The sequence below is a fragment of the Erinaceus europaeus genome, chromosome 8 (genome assembly GCF_950295315.1).
Source record: "Erinaceus europaeus chromosome 8, mEriEur2.1, whole genome shotgun sequence".
NCBI lineage: Eukaryota > Metazoa > Chordata > Mammalia > Eulipotyphla > Erinaceidae > Erinaceus > Erinaceus europaeus.
This window is the reverse complement of record NC_080169.1, coordinates 85357134-85375377: the sequence shown is the minus strand read 5'-3', so window position 1 is coordinate 85375377 and position 18244 is coordinate 85357134. Positions and strand designations below refer to the sequence as shown.

At 38.1% G+C, this 18244-nt stretch overlaps 1 protein-coding gene and 1 long non-coding RNA gene across 2 annotated transcripts in view; one reads left to right on the top strand and one right to left on the bottom strand.

The window, feature by feature from the left end:
- TES (testin LIM domain protein) overlaps positions 1–16832 on the bottom strand; it is a 55710-nt gene extending 38878 nt beyond the window's left edge. Inside the window, exons 1-2 of the mRNA XM_007525432.3 lie at positions 16816–16832; positions 16401–16600 (exon numbers count right to left, since the gene is read on the bottom strand). Of these exons, the coding sequence (XP_007525494.2) occupies positions 16401–16427 (27 nt within the window). The 5' untranslated portion in view covers positions 16428–16600; positions 16816–16832. The remainder of the gene's footprint in view (positions 1–16400; positions 16601–16815) is intronic.
- LOC132539921 (uncharacterized) lies at positions 16598–17237 on the top strand. The gene is made up of 2 exons (XR_009551212.1): positions 16598–16721; positions 16803–17237. It is a non-coding gene; the product is annotated as an uncharacterized LOC132539921 (long non-coding RNA).
- Positions 17238–18244: the final 1007 nt, after the last annotated feature.

The following is an 18244-nucleotide window of genomic DNA, read 5'->3' as shown; positions in this document are numbered from 1 at the left end:
CTCAGTGATTGCTTATTGGTCACTTGCCAGGAACTCCTCCATCCTTGAAAAATCTGGAGTTGATTATAAGAACCCAGAATGTCTACACACCAGCTGAACAATAAAGATCCAGAGGTGATCACTCACACACACACAAACACACACAACTAGTGCTCTCAAAAGAAAGGAGGGGGTGTGAAGCAAGGAAAATCTCCAAGGCCTTGATACAAAATATATCTCTTACAGTGTTGCAGTAAAAGGAAAAAAAAAATTTAATAAACAATAAAATACATATAAGCATTAAACCTAGAAGTCTAAAGACCTTTATTCAAAACATGTATACTTACAAATAACAAAAATTATTTGCTTTATCAGATAGAAGAGTCAACATACATATTTAATGGTCAAGGGTAATAGTGATAAAAAAAAAACTAAATGCTGTTATTTTCATTTTTGTTCAAGTCATTTCTGCCATTCCATTAATAGGGAAATAAAATTTGATGATGTTTTAAATATACATTTCCATTAATAACTGAAAACATTCGGATTAGTTACAATTACCTCAAAAGTTAAAGACTAGATGGGGAAAATAGCATAATAGTTATGCAAGAGAACTTTCATGCTTGAGGCTTCAAGATCTCAGGTTCAATAGCCCCCACAGCACCCACCATAAGCCAGAACAAGCATTTTTTTAAAATGTGTGACTAATGTAAGAAACTTAGGGTGCTGGGAAGTGGCACACCTGGTTGAGCACACTATCGAAGAACCTAGGTTCAAGCCCTCAGTCCCCACCTGCAGGAGGAAAGCTTCATGAACAGTGAAGCAGTGCAGGTCAATCGATGTCTGTCTGTCTGTCTGTCTGTCTGTGTCTCTGTCTCTCTCTCTCTTCCCCCCTCCCACCTCTCCCTTTCCTCTCAATCTGTCTCTACAGAATAAATGAATTAATTAAAACAAACCAAGGCTAGGTAGTGACACACTTGATTAAATGCACAAGTTGCCATGTACAAGGACCTGGGTTTTAGCCCCACTCTGCACCTGCAAGGGGGAAATTTTGTAAGCAGTGAAGCAAGTACTAGAGGTCTCTCTTTTCTCTCTTACCCTCCCCATTCAACTTCTCTTTGTCCTATCAACTAAAGAAGAAAAAAAATGGCTCCAGAAAGGGTGGCTTCATCATGAAAGCACTCTGCTCCAGTGATAACCCTGGTGGCAGTTTAAAAAAAAAAAAGAATGGTAGTAAGGAAAGAAGGAAGGAAGGAAAGGAAAAAAGAAAGAAAGGAAGTAAAGAAATGAAGGTTTATTATCTTAGTTTCTGTGAGTCAGGAAGTTGGGTATGGCTTAACTAGTTGGAGGTGTTCAGAGTTCTTGCAAAGTTATAATCAGAGGTCTACTAAAGCTATAGTTATCCCAAGGCTTAACAGGCAAAGATCACAAATAGGTCTCACACAGCATGACCACTTGTTTCCCCCAGAACCACTTCCCAGAGTGAGGTCACCCAGGATGGAAGTCATAATCATTAACCCTGGAGATGGCATGCCATTAATACAAGGGCTTGTTCAGTTGTCCATGTGGCAGAAGTGAAGGCATGTGAAGGCATGTCATTTCCAAGGTCATCTACCATCCTGGGTAATTTCTCTCTGGTTCACACGCATTGTTGTAGAACTGCTAAAAACTAGAGTACAAAATACCAGGTTTCTAGAACTTATGAATGTTTAAAAATGTTAAAAAATGTTAAAATGTTTACATTTAAAAGAACATTTTCACATTTTCCCCTTATATGTCATAATATTCTTTAATGAACACAAAATATATTTTTAAAGGAAAATATTAGTAACTAGGTCATGGTACAGCCAGTAGAGGAGCAAACTGTATGCAAAAGATCCTAAATTCAATCCATGGCATTATATGTGCCAGAGTGACAATGTGGGTCTTTCTCTCTTCTTCTTTCTGCTATTAGAATAATACACATTTTTTATTGTCCTACTTATTATTGTTGTTGTCGATGTCATTGTTGTTGGATAGGACAGAGAGAAACGCAGAGAGGAGGGGAAGACAGAGAGGGGGAGAGAAAGACACCTGCAGACCTTCTTCACCACCTGTGAAGTGAACCCCCTGCAGGGGGCTGGAACCGGGATCCTTATGCTGGTCCATGCGTTTTACGCCACCTGTGCTTAACCCAGTGTTTTACCATCCAAATCCCGAAAAATACATAATTTAAAAATAAAAATCTGTATAAACTTTACTAAGCAAATTTATATGAGGGTAGAATTAAGTAAAGATAACAAATATAATACTTCTTTGTGAGAACAGGATGCAAATTACTTGATTCAAAGTAAGTTTATCTGCAGTGAGTAATACCTATTTTTCTTTTCAGTATTTCTTACTTATTCAAAATGAGGGGCCGGGTGGTGGTGCACCTGGTTAAGTGCACATGTTACAAAATGTAATATATACTTACAGTGTTGTTAATTAAAATAATTAAGATAATTATTAAGATTAAGATAATTAAAATATATGTATATTTTAAAGATATGCACTAATTTTACTCAAGAGAATACTAAAAGAAATGTATTTTCTGTCCAGTTTATTCTAACTTCTTACAAATATCATTTAAACTACTATTAATTTTTTTTATATTATTGAATAAAGAAGGTTCCTTGTACTATTCATTCCTATTCTGTGGACTCTTAAAAGTAGCTTCCTCCTTTGGTGGTAGTGGGTACGGTATTAATATACACTCCTATTAACTTATAATCTTAGAAATCACTATTTAATCAATATGGGGAGGAACTAGTATAGCCACAGGCCCTTTGGAATATAACTAAAATATGCCTACTAGCTATCTACAAAATGGAAGACCCCCCACCCCAACTCTTCACTGTTCCAGCCTTTAGGTTCATGATTGTTCAACAATTTGTTTGGCTTTGTATGTTAACTCTTTTTTCAGCCACCAGGTTCCAGGTGCTAGCATGATGCCAATCAGACTTCCCTGGACAGACAACCCCACCAATGTGTCCTGGAGCTCAGCTTCCCCAGAGCCCCACCCCCTAGAGAAAGAAAGAGGCAGGCTGGTAGTATGGATTGACCTGTCAATGCTCATGTTCAGCGGGGAAGCAATTACAGAAGCCAGACCTTTCACCTTCTACACCCATTGTGACCCTGAGTCCATGGTCCCAGAGGGATAAAGAATAGGAAAGCTATCAAGGGAGGAGATGGAATAAAGAACTCTGGTGGTGGGAATTGTGTGGAGTTGTACTCCCCCTCAATCCTATGGTCTTGTCAATATTTTTTATTTTATAAATAAATTAATAGTAATTTTAAAAAGTGGCCTCCTAGGTTCAGCTGTAAAGCATGTGCATGAGGTTCTGGCTTTATTTCCTGGTACCACTTTAAAAAACTATATGAGCTTCTCTTGGTTCTGTTACTTTGAAAAAGACAATGGAGGCTATAAAAATTATAATTTACAGGCTGAAATATCTTAATTAGGATTGGCCGAGGACTGGCTCCACAGGACTGAAACGAAATGTACTTTTCTACAGTGTTCTCAAAGCTTCTGATAATTATCTATAAATGGTATATTTAAAACCTGATGCTGACAGTCATCATAAGTATCTCTTACAAGTATTTATATTGTGGCAAAGAACTCTTTTGTCTTTTATCATGACCTCTGCAGTTGACTGTAGAGTGGGCCTCACAGATAGCTGAGTAACTGTATACTGAGAAATCTTTTTTTCCCCTTTTGTTGCCCTTGTTTTACTGTTTTAGTTATTGTTGTTGTTACTGATGTTGTCATTGTTGGATAGGACAGAGAGAAATGGAGAGAGGAAGGGAAGACGGGGAGAGAAAGACAGACATCGGCAGACCTGCTTCACTGCTTGTGATGTAACCCCCCTGCAGGTGGGGAGCCGGGGGCTCAAACCAGGATATTTATGCAGGTCCTCGCACATTGCGCCACATGTACTTAATCCATTGCGCCTGAGCCCTTATTCATAAATCTTTACTAAGACTTCTTATAATATAAAACTTGAATATTGTCATAATTTTTGTTAACCTAATATATATAACACTATACTATCTTCAGGTATTACTTGTTATAATAGATGTTTGACTGTGGTGAGACTGATGAACCTGGTGACAGCCACCAGGTTCCAGATGCTAGCATGATGCCAACCAGACTTCCCTGGACAGATAACCCCACCAATGTGTCCTGGAGCTCAGCTTCCCAAGAGCCCCGCCCGACTAGAGAAAGAAAGAGGCAGGCTGGGAGTATGGATTGACCTGTCAATGCCCATGTTCAGCGGGGAAGCAATTATAGAAGTCAGACCTTTCACCTTCTGCATCCCACAATGATCTTGGGTCCATACTCCCAGAGGGTTAAAGAATAGGAAAGCTATCAGGGAAGGGGATGGGATATGGAGTTCTGGTGGTATGAATTGTGTGGAGTTGTACCCCTCAAACATTTTGTCAATGTTTCCTTTTTATAAATAAAAAAAGAGAAGAAAAAAACAAAAAATAAAAAAGAAGGAAAAAATAAATAAACACTGAATCCTGGGTCAGATGGAAAAGGACCTAAGTTGGGAATTGATAGGTTTTTTGTTTGTTTGTTTTTTTGCAGAAGCCTATCACGGAGAGCAGAAAGATTGAACCCATGTATCAACAATTTCACTGTGTAATCAACTAACTCCCTCAATAAAGTTTTTAAAAATAGGGTGGCAACAACATAAAAATAAGCTTTTCACTTTATACTTTTGCCCAGAATTGGCATTCAAGAGGACACTGAACAAAAATAAAGCTGTGTAACAAAAAAATGAGTTTTAAATTTGAGAAAAAGAGAGGAAATATCAGGAACACTACCACGAGATATTCTTGTTTGTTGCCATTTTTTTTAACATCTGGAAAAATGATTGTTTATATGGAAAAGGACCTAAGTTGGGAATGATTTTTTTTTTTTTTTTTTTGCAGAAACCTATCACAGAGAGCTGAAAGACTGAACCCATGTGTCAACAACTTCCCTGTGTAATCCACTAGCCCCCTCAATAAAATTTTAAAAAAAGAAAATAGGGTGGCAACAGCACCTATGGTGTGCTGTGTAAGCATAATAATTTTAATTTTTGAACCACCTTTTTTTTTAAAGTCTATAAGAGATTTGGCTTGTTCTCATATGGTCTTTGTGCTATATTTACATGATACATTGAGAGCTTCCCACTAGAGAAGAAACAGAGACATCACTTTAGATTTGTCTAATGGTTCTGAAGGAATAGACATCCTTCAAAATGTGTGTGTGTGTGTGTGTGTGTGTGTGTGTGTGTGTGTGTGTGTGTGTGTATCAGCCTTTCTTACAACTAGGATCAAATTTTAGTTGTGTATTAATTTAACTTTCCTTTATCATCACTGGAAAAGCAAAGACTTCAAAGTCATATCTGATTATATTAAATCATTCTAAAAAGAGAGTCCATTCTCAAAAGATTAATGATGCTAAAGAAGCTACAATTTCCTGATTTGTTCTCCTTTCTTATATGCAGAGCTATATAGGAATATTAGGGTAATTCAGAGTAAAGTAAAACCTTCCTTAGGATCCCTTCTATAGCTTTAATGGTGGGAGACTAAGATGATTTACATCTTGCCAATAGCAGGGGTATAAATTACTATCTGTTGTATAACAAGCCACTTGCAAATATAGTAGATTAAAGCAACAATGGCTTATTCTGTAGTGTCTGGTCATGATATTGTGCTTTTTCTGTGTGGCACCTTCAGTTGAGTCTAGCCAATTAGTTCTATTTTGGGTTCAATGAATTTTCTGTCCCTGGGATAGTAAGTCTTGTGGGCCCTCAGCTGAGATATTAGTTTAGGTTTGACTAGGCTAGTTCAAATAATAGAAGCAAGGTCTGAAAAGGAAGTTATACTCAAATACAATTTCTGAAGCTTGTGCCTGGAACATAAATCATTCCCACCACAATTATTAGCACCTCAGATCAAAAGGATATGAAAAATAGACTCCATTTCTTAAAGAGTATTGCTGTAAAGAATTGTAACCACTTTTGCAATTCACAACAAACCTTCTGAGGAATGGTCTGTTTAGGAAACCATACTCATTCCCTATACTGGCAAAATGCCTGGTAAATCAAACAGTCCCTCTAGAGAACCTAATTAATTGATCTGAATCCTTGTATAGTAATTTAGCATATGGCATGTAATAAGAGCAGTACTGGAAAGAGTCACAAAAATTTTTACATTCTTCATAAAAAAATGAAATACAATAATTTACTCTATCCTTCTGAATATTTTTCTGTATTCAACAAAGTATGACTAGCAACAGTTTCCCAAAAACTTGTTGTCATACAATTCTTGATGATACATTCAGGTGTTTGTTAAATGCTTTGAAGATCTAGGAAGGATTTCCTTCCTTCTCTCCAGACTTATTTCCTGATTATGGTATTGCATGGCTGTCTATTGTCTCCTTGCAGGTATATAATACTTTGTACTTCAAATGTTCATCTCCAATATCCTTATACCCCTGTGACACGGGTGAATGTAACACATTCTCAGGAGAAAACCTGAAGTTTTTACAGATAAAATAACTACCAATTTCACAAAGCCAGTAAAGTCCAGGGTTATGAACTAAAGCCAGGATTCTAAAGCTGATGATCAACCTTAACTGCAGCTCTGCTTCTCCAAGAATTAACTTCTTGACACCAAGGTCTAGGTAACTGAACAAACCTGATCAGAGGAGGCTGGGCAGTGGTGCACCTGGTAGAGAGGGCATATTACCATGGTCAAAAAGCTGGGTTCAAGTCCTCAGTTCTCAACTGTAGGAACTGTAGGGGGGGATGCTGTGACAGTGCTGCAGGTGTTCTTTTCTTCCTCCTCAATTCTATCTCCCTCTTCCCTCTCAACTTCTCTCTGATCTTATGAAAAAGAAAAAGAAAAAAAAAAGGGGGGTGGCTCTAGGAGCAGTAGATTCACCATGTAGGCACCAAGTCCCAGAAATAACACTTATGACAATTAAAACAAACAAAACTAATTAGGGAACACTATTCACACTGACCAGGCACTGTTCTAAGTGTCTGAATGTACTGTTTTATCTAGTTACACATTTATCCAACAACAACAACAAAAATCCCTATTACTTTTAGCTATAAAATCTTAAGTGAAAATTTGATGTTAAGTCATTAAATCTCTCTTTCCCTTTAGTTTCTGCCTATTTCTCTTGGGATAACTTTCTATTTCACTACTGCTGGCACAGTCTAATCCTTAGCACCATCTGAATGTGGAATGTATTTTCAATTTATTACAGTAATTTAAAGGTCAGACTTTGTAACTCCTCTTAAAAAGTTTTGGTAGTGTGTCACTTTCAGTAAGAGGTCTACATTTCTTCACGAATTTCTAAAAGACTTCATGACCTGGCTAGAATAAGGCCTTGTAGGGAAACTGTGAGGATATGGTTGAGCTTGATGGAACCTCCCACTGAAAGATGGGTGCCTGAGGAACACGGTCTTCCTGTCAGCCTCTCTCTACCAGAGATTGAGCATGGGAGAAACCGGCCTTCAGGTTCATCTTCACCTGTCAGACTCTCTGCCTCACAGGGACTCTGCATTCCCAATACAATAGCTTACTTCCTTGTCTTTAAACCAAGTGGTCTGCTTATTCAAAAACTACCAGAAGTTATCATACCTGGCCCATCTTCTCTCCACCTTCAGGACACCTCTTTGTCTGCTAGCCATTGATAAACCTACTTCCTCATTCCCAAAATGGCTCTCCTGCTTACACAGATGCTATCAGAGGCTCCTTTTCTCACTTCTTTGTTCTTGCCCTTCTGAATAAGACTATAACCAAACCTCACCCTCCTGACAGCAAGGACCCCTACAGCCATGTACATCAAAGCCTAGCTTCTTCATTCCTTAGATCACTCACCTGATAGTTTTCTCAAACCCTGACCTACCTCTCTCTGGCCCTTTTCTGCTTTAACCATATAGGATATAAACAAGCTACCTCCTTCTGCAACCCCTTAAAAGGCTTGCCTCACTAATCAATAAACAGATAATTGCTACCAGCTTGGTCTCCGGGTCATCTCTTTTCATGGACACAGAGTGAGTCCCATAAGACTCAGCCCCTGCTGCCTAGGGCAACATTCTCCTAGACTCCCACATATGGTGCGCAACAGGGTGGGCACGCCAGGAGTCTGCACCCGAGAAGAGGCCTCCCCACAAGAAGAATGGGAAGGTCTATGTCTTAAAACCCAACAGGATTTACTAGATTGAAAGAAGTGATCCCTTAAAAACCAAGTCTCACTTATGTATGATTTTCCTGCTACAGACTACTTCTATTCAAATAGAGAAAAATACAGCGAGCAATACTAAGAGGGGTACACACCACAGGACCAGAACTTATCCTGCCACAGGACATAACACCCCATGAACAGGAAGGCACACACCCTACTAGATTAGCTATTTCTCTGTCCCTTCAGTTTTATATTGAGGCCAGTGCTCCAAAAGGGAAAGAAAGGTAAACAGGTACTTTATCTTTATTTAGTGAATTTCATTCTATCAAAGCTTTCATAATGTTATGCCACAGTAACTGAAACCCACCAACAGCTGGATAATCTGACTTCACTTTATCTTCACCCAAAGCAAGAGCAAGTTCACTATGGCTACAGACTTATTAATGGAAACAGTGCCAAGACATTTGGGCTAGATTTTCAGCCTCCCCTCCCCTCACATCCCCTCCCACGAACTCAAAGAACAGATATGAAACTATGCAATGAACTCTCTGAAATTTCTGTTTACAATTTTGCATGGTGGTCAGACTGTCACTATAATAAACAAAGGCTGAATCATTCATGAGTTAGCGGTGATTCAGCATTTCAGAGATTAACCATATTTAGTATTAGTGGTAGCCTTCATGTAGGTAAGATCTCAGCAAGTCTTTACTGCCTGGTTTCTTTATCTTTATGTATTTTTAATATTTTACTTGAGAAACGGAGAGGGAAGGAGGTGATAGAGAAGGATAAAGAGACACTTGCAACACTTATTCAGCACTCAAGAAGCTTTCCCCCTGCAGGTGGGGACTAGGGGACTTGAACCCAGGTGCTTTTACACTGTATGCACATTCACCCGGGTACACCACCATCTGACATCTCTTGTTATTTTTTGGGGGGAGGGGGAAGAATTGGGGCATTAGGTATATATACCATTGCACTACTCCTAGGCCACTTTTTCATTCAGAAAGAGAGAATGAGAGAAACTACAGAGTGTGGGAACTTTTCCTCTCTTTGCACTCCAACACACACACACACACACACACACACACACACGCCCCCCTACCCCCTGCCATGGTACCTCTCACATCATTTTGTGGCTCAAACCTAGACCCCATGCATGGCAAGCCATGTACCCTGACTTGTGAATTATCTTTCCAGACCACTGCATGGATTCTCACACAGCTCCCTTCTTCAAGTGTCCAAGAAAACTCCCATTCATAGTAGTATAAAGATCACAGAAATTGGCAATTCTAAACCATGCTCTTTTTAATCTTTGAATATAACCAAAATAAAAGCAATGCAACCTGGAATCAACTAGTATATGGTATATACTTAGTATAACAAAAACATGAAATATGTCATTTTTCATTTATTAATATTATTTAATGGTTATTGTGTATCAACTCTCCAGCAAATGATTTTTTTAAAGAGGTACTCATTTAACATGAAATATTTCTATAGTACTGTCTTCAAATAATATCTAGTGAGTTTCTTCTATTATCATTTTGATTTCTTTCCTCTATCATTTTGCTCTTTCTTAAAAGTTTTGTCAAAAGCAATAACCAATGGTTCTAGTGGGCGATTTTAGAAGGAGAAAAGAGAAAAACAGTAAGCCAATTTAAGATCACACTTGAGTTTGCACTGGAAAATTACAGCCATTCATACTCTTCTCTAATTCACTACTATTTAAGCAGGGAGTTGGGTAGGTAGGGAACTTAGAAAAAGAGAAAGTGGAACTACTCTTAATTTTGGCTGGCAGAGAGTAAATGATTGGTACTTATTATTCCTCTAATAACAATGATGATGACAATTTTAATGCAGGAATATTTACTCAAAGTACAAAGGTGGACTTACCAAGTCTCAATTATTTTTCCTTAAATTCTGAAAATTCTGAGGTTATGATAAAATTTTCAATTCAATTAGTGTTTCATATATTTTCTTTGCAAAAATTACATGTTTTTACAGCTACTATATTCACATTATGTACACTTCATAGTTGTTGGGTAGTGATAGTGTGTGTCTTTCGGTAAATGGTTTATTCACTAAAAATACAGTACAGATAACAAATTGCACTTGCAAAAAATGTTCGACACCATTAGTTATTAAGGAAAGGCAAATTAAAACTATCATGAGATACAAAACCTTTCATGACTAAAATAAAATACAATAATAAAAACAAATACTGGTGAGGATAAATTTAAATCGGAATATTCACGTCTTACCAGTAGGAATGTAAAATGGTATCGTTCCTCTGGAAAACAATTTGTCAGATTTTTCAAAACATTAAGCATGTAGCTACTGTATTCCTTGTAAATTATCCTATAAATATAGTTGTACGTAAGCCTCTACACAATTATTTACATCAAATATATTCAAAATATTCAAAAGCTGGAGACAGATACTCTTCCTTGAAGAAGTGGTTAAACAAAGTTATACATGCATATCATAGGATAACTTTTATAAATATAATGGAATTAACAAGAGTAATGTAACAAAATGGATAAAACTCCAAGAAAATGATAGGAAGGGCCAATTTCAGGTCAAATGCTGTGCTATTAGGTCTACAGAAAAATCTGATGAAATGACAAAGTTATATAAATGGCGGACATAGTGGGATCAAGGGATAGAGTAGAATATAATTTAGTTTGTGTATAACAGGGCAGTTTGAGGAATCTATATTTTGATTGTGTTAATGCAGATGTTCTTGTAATACTGTATGTTAATTTTATAGGATTGCCTATATGCCATATAGGATGCCATATCTGTCTTATTTTTCCTAATTGCATGTAAATCTACAATTTAGTTATAATAAAAATTTAAAAAGCAAAAACATTAATTTCATAATTCATACGTTACATTCTCTCTGAGCCCTATCTTATAAAAAAACAAAAAAAATTCCTATATATATACTGCATACTAATGATCTAATAGCCAGATATTTTTATTAGTAGTTTGTTACCATGGCAGTAGTTACCAGACAAAAATTAGTAATGACTGCAAACAGGAAGCACAACCCAAATGTCTCTTTGGTAAAGCATATGCTAACAATAAAAGAACTCTGCCTGTGTACTTTGTAGGTGAGGTTGTAATTATTACAGCCTTTTCCATTTATGATTTTTTTATAGTCTAATATGTCAGAGTTTTCTCATTTCTTTTTCATTTGCCATTACTTCACTGAAGTGAAACAAAATTCCCAAATCACAAAGTTTATAAAGCCAGGAAATAAAGCTAAAATTCAGCACTAAAATTGTTCATTCTTTACATGAACTCAAGCTTAGTTTTGAACTGTGGCATGTCCATGAATGGCTATTAGCTTAGATGTACTGACTTCCTATCATTTATTTTGTCAATTACTTGTATTTATTATTTTTTTCACTACCATTCCTCACAACAGAGTAAGCTATATGGCACAATACACACTGTCTCTTTTGTTCATACTATCACACCTCTTTTCCCAGAGTCTAGAGCAGTTCTCAACAGACAAAACACTCACTTTTTTTTTTTTTGATTGGGGGATTAATAGTTTACAGTGAACAGTAAAAATACAGTAGCTTTTTATGGAGCAGGGTTTTGGGGTGTGAGGGTTGTTTGTTTGTTTGATTATTATTGCTCTAGTCATAGCTTTCCAGACTGCTATGCCAAGGCCACTTTGAGCACTTCGCTGACAGTGGGAAGAGAGGTTTAACTAACCATCCCATGTGCAAGATTTTTCCACCAACTATAGAGTCCACCAAGTAGAACAGACCCTTCTCTAACCAACTATGAGTGTCCAATACAGTCGCAGATGCTGCAGCTTGAAATTTAAAATCAGAATGTTAAATACAGGGCAGAGTCACTATTTTTCAGGACCATATTAATGAGTTGGGCAGCAGAAGTTGGGAACTTGACAAAAAAATCCTAGAAAACATCGTTGAGAATATTACTGGAGTTTATGAAATTTATCTGGCTTGCTTCTAAAAATCTTCTACAAGTTTCTTTTTAAAATTGCTTATATTTTATTTACATACTGTTCAAGGAGGTCAATAGGAACTTACACTAAATGGTATAAGTAAAATATGAAAAAAAAAAAGAGTACCGTTTTGTTTGTTTTTGTTTTTGTATTAGAATAGAAACCCTTTAAATAAAAATGTAGAAATATACTTTAGACTAGTTCTCTCTTTATCTTAAGATCATTTATGTATCTAGCATATTTTGTGTTCAAGGCAAGGATAGCTCAGATTAGGCACCTGCTAGAAAGATCAGGCAAGAATAACCTGGAAGTAGTAAAACTCAACTAAGTCTCAGTTTCTATACCCTTATAGTAAGGTTAAGATCTACATTATAAGGCTACTATGGACAGCAAACACAAGTAACTAAGCAACTAAGTGCTAACATGATACAAATTACTTTTTTCCAGAAGTTTTCAACATAGGTAAGGAAACTATAAAGTGGGGGTGGGGGGGAGAGGTGTTGACTATCCTAAGCATTTCAGATTTCATACTTTGTAGATTGAGAAGTGATTATTCCTATAGCTAGGAACAAGAAGAAAAATTTCCTGGAGGAAAGTGCTGAGTAAGGGTAATGGATGTCATCTTGAAAGATGAATAAGATTGAGTACTGTAGATGAGTAAGAAAAGTCTAAGGAAGAGGTAAGGAAACACAGCTAATATCCAGCAGAGACACAAATCTGTAGGTCTACCTCACAGGGTAGCATAAAGAACTAAAAAACAGTAGAAAACCTACCACAGTTCTATTCAAACCAATATTCAGGGCAGTTAGAGAAGGTGACTTTTCAAATCCAATTAAAGTAATGAACCACATTAGGGAGCAAAGAATTAAAAGCCCAGCTGAGGACCACTTCACTTTTTTCTGTACTTGCTCTGAAACAGAGTAACTGCCTCCAAGGCAAAGCCTAGAAGTAACTTGCCCTCCTATTACCCACCTTACCCCCTCCTAACTTTGCCAGTGATTCTCACAGCAAGACTAATTTCAAGCAAAGAATCCAACTGTACATTTGAGCATTCAGGTCACCATTTATTTGCCATTTTCACTTCAATCAGGGGTCACTTAAGAGAAAAGGTTCATTCTAATATCTAACAGAAATAACTTTGTGGTTCAGTACTACTTCCAACTGTAATCACAGTTTCACTACATTTTTTGGCTAATGATAGACACTTTTAAAACAAGTTTGGATGCTGAGAAAGGGAATTTTTGTGACCTGTTATCTTTAAACTGTATCTCATCTTTTAAAAATGAAATTAAAGAAACAAAGAAAAGTCTTAAGAAAAATACATCAGACTTCAGAATCAAAAGACAGAGGTTAAAAAGAAGGCAAAACATGAATAAAATGTGAAATTAAAGCCCTGCAGCAATTCCAGACAGCTTAAGGGAAATTACTGGAGTTCTCTTCCTCTCTGGTATGCTTTTAAAGAAAAAAAAAAAAAAACTGATTCTCATGGGAGAGTAACACAGAATGGAAAGAGGAAAACAGTTGGCTGTGGGCCATGATTTACCATTCACTATAAAAATGAGACTGTGTCTGCTTCTCAAAAGCCATTGTTTTTTTACAAGCAGAAATGGACTTTACTTACACAGTCAATTATAATGAAGAGACATAAGACACAAGGAAGAGATTAGACACATAACTCTGAAGATAGGGCTAAAGCATGAAAGTAAAATTCTACTTTAAAATATTATCGAAGCAAAAAGTCATCTGTTAACTAAACTAGCTCCCATTCCTTAGAAAAAAAAAATGCTTACCTCAAACAGAACAAAATATAGCATGATATAATTATAAAAATTCTTTGCCTTTGTGATTGTGGGTTTGATCAAAAGTCCACCCAAATTTATGCTAATGATGTGAACACAACTGTAAGCCAAGAAATCTATAAGAGTATAAGAGTATCACCCACTAAGATTGATTTGGAAAAATAGTCTTCTCTTTTTACACAAAATGCTAAGTGAGGATGTGGGGAGGTTTTTCATAAACTTGGACAAAATCCCTTATGAAGTCAACAGCATAAGGATTTTAGAAGGGAAAAAAATAATACCACAGAAACTATATCAGAGATCTGGGATGTGACACAGTAGATAAAGCAAATTGGGCTCTCAAGCACACGATTCTGAGATTGATCCTTAGCATCACTGGTGCCCTCTCCCATAAGTAAATAAATAAAATCTTAAAAAAAAAACTAAACTAAATGCTTTGTACTGGGAAACTGTCAAATTCTGAGAACACCAAGTCTGTCAAAAATTACTAACAGGGCACTGAAATAGTATGATTGGTAGCCATATTGGTTATCTTTGGTTTTTTTTTTTTTTAAGTAGTTACTAAGTTCTCTAGTTGAGAACTCTGTCCTATGAATCACCAGCAATGACAAGGCAGTGAGGATTTGACATTACCATGGGGTTATTATCTACAAAAGCTTTAAATTTATGGAATGCATTTTCTTGGGTTTAAGCAGAGGATGGAGAATTACATAGAACAAGATTCTTGGTTGAAAATATAATCTTTTAAAGTAATGGAGACAAAGAACAGTAAATACCATATATCAAGAGCATTATTTATCATAACTCACATTTTGAAATGAAGAAAATAATATACAAATAATGTGTAGATTTTCCTTTAAAGGCATATATAAATTCTTAGCTCCAGACATATTACAGAAGTTTAACTGCCCTGAAGTCTTCTGTGCTACACCTATTTATTTCTCACTCCCCAAACAAATATTGACTTATTAAAAAGTAGATTTTGAATCAATATTTATAAACACTGGCAGGAGCCCTCAAAATTTTAGACAAGTACTAAATTCAGTTGCTCTAACTTGGAAAGAAGAGTATTCAACAAAAGACAGATTAAGAGGCACGCAAAATGTTTTTATAGTGGCAAACAAGAATAACAAGAAGTGTCATTTAAAGTCAATAAAGAATGAGAAAACACACACAGAGAGAATAAGCTACAAGCTCAATAGTCTCATAATTTATATTTTCCTACACTTGGATTTCCTTTTGAAGGCTCACTTTAGTCAAGAGAAGAAATGTTTTTCCCATTGCAAGTTTTTTTTAAACAGGTCCCTAACTACTTTGTGTTCGCTATATATATATATTTTTTCCTATCCAGATCATGAAGCAGAATTAAAGTTCAAATCAAGCAGGTGAAATGACAGCAATATTGGCAATGGTTGTAGGCATGAAATGACAATTAGGTACTCATTATTTTTCCCCTTTCCCCTCTCTCTCTCTCTCTCTCTCTGCAAAACTTCCTTCCCTATTTGATAAGGGACAGTTAATTTAAGTTGACCACAAAGTAAATGTGAGCACTTCCTTGGAATGAGATGGCTCACAGAGAGCATTGCACTAGAATGTGACATCAGCATTCTCTTTCTGAGTCACAGTCTGGTCTCCACCCTTTCTCCCAGGAGACACCAGGCTCCCAGAACCTGGGAGAAGCTCAGGTGGAACCCGATTCCTGACCGCAGGGCTCAGCAGCCAGGAGGAAAAATGTTTCCAGACCATAAAACACTAATGTCAACCGCCCTTAGGCGCCCGATGCCAAGGAGGAAAAAACTTGTCTTCTTCGAGTGATAACCCCTTAAGAGTCTTACAGTGCTCTGAAAGTCTCTGAAAGTCAAATAATGTGTGTGTGTGTGTGTGTGTGTGTGTGTGTGTGTGTGTGTGTGTGTGTGTGTTTACTACATATATCATCACCTTCCACCTAATCACTGGCCGCGGGCGCGAAAGAAATGCATTAAGTCAGCACTCTAAACAATCTCCTGCAACCAAACTTAGAGAAGAGGAAGACGAGGTGTGAGCTGTCAAAGTATCATCAGAGTCCCCACACCACTAGGGCTTCATTAAGCTGAATTTCCTGAGACAGGAAGAAGTGTCAACGTCTCGCCCCAACTCGCCCTAACCTCGTTCATCCTCTCAGTAAGGGAGGCACAGACACAGTCAAAGCACCTTAATCAAAGTTGCAAGCATGCGAGCACAAATGTCCTGCGCACACCTCCGCTCCTGCGCCCGACAGGCGGCCGCTCACGTTTCGGGAGTTGGCGGGACCGACCCGCGCTGCCGTACCAGGAAGGGCGATGCCTGCGCCCGGGACCCCGGAGGCCCCCGCAGCCCGCAGCCTGGAGCGAGAGGCCGCACCCCTCACAGGTGAGGCGGCAGTAGTCCTCCACCCTCTTACCTTCTTCACTTTGGTTTCCAGATCCATGTTCCTGTGTCAAAAAGGCTCTTCCTCCCGTCCGGATCTCTCACCCAGGCTCGTCTTGGCGTATGTTTCCGCAGAGTGGACTGGAGAGGGGATCAGCGGAGACCGCGGCGCCGCTGCAGCTACCTTGCCTCCGGCGCCTTCAAACTTCCGCTGTGCAGTTCGCCGCAGCCTGCCTGCGGCAAAGAACCGGGAACAAAGAGGCCCAATTAGCCAATGGCAGGCGGGCAGCACAGGGCAGCCGCCAATCACTGCGCGCCGCACGCACCTTCGCAGTCTGAGCGCAGCACAGGCAAGGTGAGGGGCGGGGCCGCGTGCTGGGCAGCTCCCTGCGGGTCGCACTTGGGTAACCCTGAGCTGGTGTCCTCTGGTTTTCAGTAAGGTATCCTACCTGCTCAAAGACCTGGTCCTGCCTGCCACCGGCTGAAGATGTGATGGCGCCCTTCCCATCCTGGCGGTTTACCATGGCTGTTTGTCCTAGGGAGTACAGATCCCACTATAGCTTCTAGGATTATTTCCAGGGCAAAGAGAAAAAGTGTAGACACCTTATGATAAATGTAGAGCCTTATGATGAATGTAGAGCCCTAATTTCACAGTTGAATGGTGGTGATGGCCTCTGTCCAAATGCTTTTCTCCCTGGTCCCAAGGACTGACAAGAAACTTCATCTCATTACTTTAATGTCAGTGACTATTGTTATGTTGGTTAGTTAAGGACTCTACAGTTAAAAAAAAAAATGAGGAAGTCATAAATAGTTTCCCAGAGAGGCTTTGTCATTCCTTTAGCAATAAAGACATGCCCTTTGTCGCTGCTAAGTGGAATGGTGTGGGGCTGCCCTTGGGTCTCAGCTTTAATGAAAAGTTTCACGGATATCACCAGTACTAGAATATCAAAACTGCATTCATCCAGTGGCCTTATTAAGGAGTAATTGTAACGAATATCTTCAGATTAATGAACTTGAAAGGGATCCTAAGGTTTAGTGAGCTTAGTTTTCAAATTTTTCTGGTGGAAACACTCCGGGAAGGAGCCAGTTTCAGGAACATTGCCATTTTCAACTGTCTTGGGAATAGAGATAATATTATAAAGTTTTTGTTTGTTTGGTTGGCTGGTTTTGTGCCTCCCAGACTTAACCACAGGGATTCCATGCTAGCACAGCTTTCTTGTTCCTGGAGGCCTTTATTTGTTTATTTTTTTTGGATAGAGTATGAGAGAGACGCACAGATAATAAGGAGAGGGGAGCTTTGCAGCCCTGTCCCATCACTTGTTAAGCTTCCCTCTGCAAGTGGACACAGAGGTCTAAACCTGGGTCTTTTCTCCTAATAACATGTGCACTTTACCAGGTGAACCATCTGTCCTTCAGCTAAGAATCTTTAAGCACTGTTCCTGGTGTGTTTGAACTGCATACATAACTTTCTGATTAAAAGAGAGGATAAAATTGTTTTTTCAGTTTGTGGAATGACAAAAAGTAGTAATAGAGGGCCAGAAAGAGATCACCCAATAGTGTGCCTGCCTTGCTATGCACGTGTCCAATATTCAAACCCTGGCACCACCTGGAATGTGCTATGATACCAGAGTAAAATTCATTTTGTGGTATTTTTTTTCTTTTCTATTTCTCTATCAGAATAAAGAAAAAAACAGCAGTTTATAGCATGAGTCCCAGACTTCACAGAACCAACCAAACAATTAAAAAATCATAATAGACAAAATAGCAGCTGATCTTTGAATTGTGTATCTACTTTTTAAAATCATTTTTATTGAGAGAGCTAATAGTTTACAATGTAGTGATTGACACATTGGTGCAATTTTGTTATGAACCAGGACC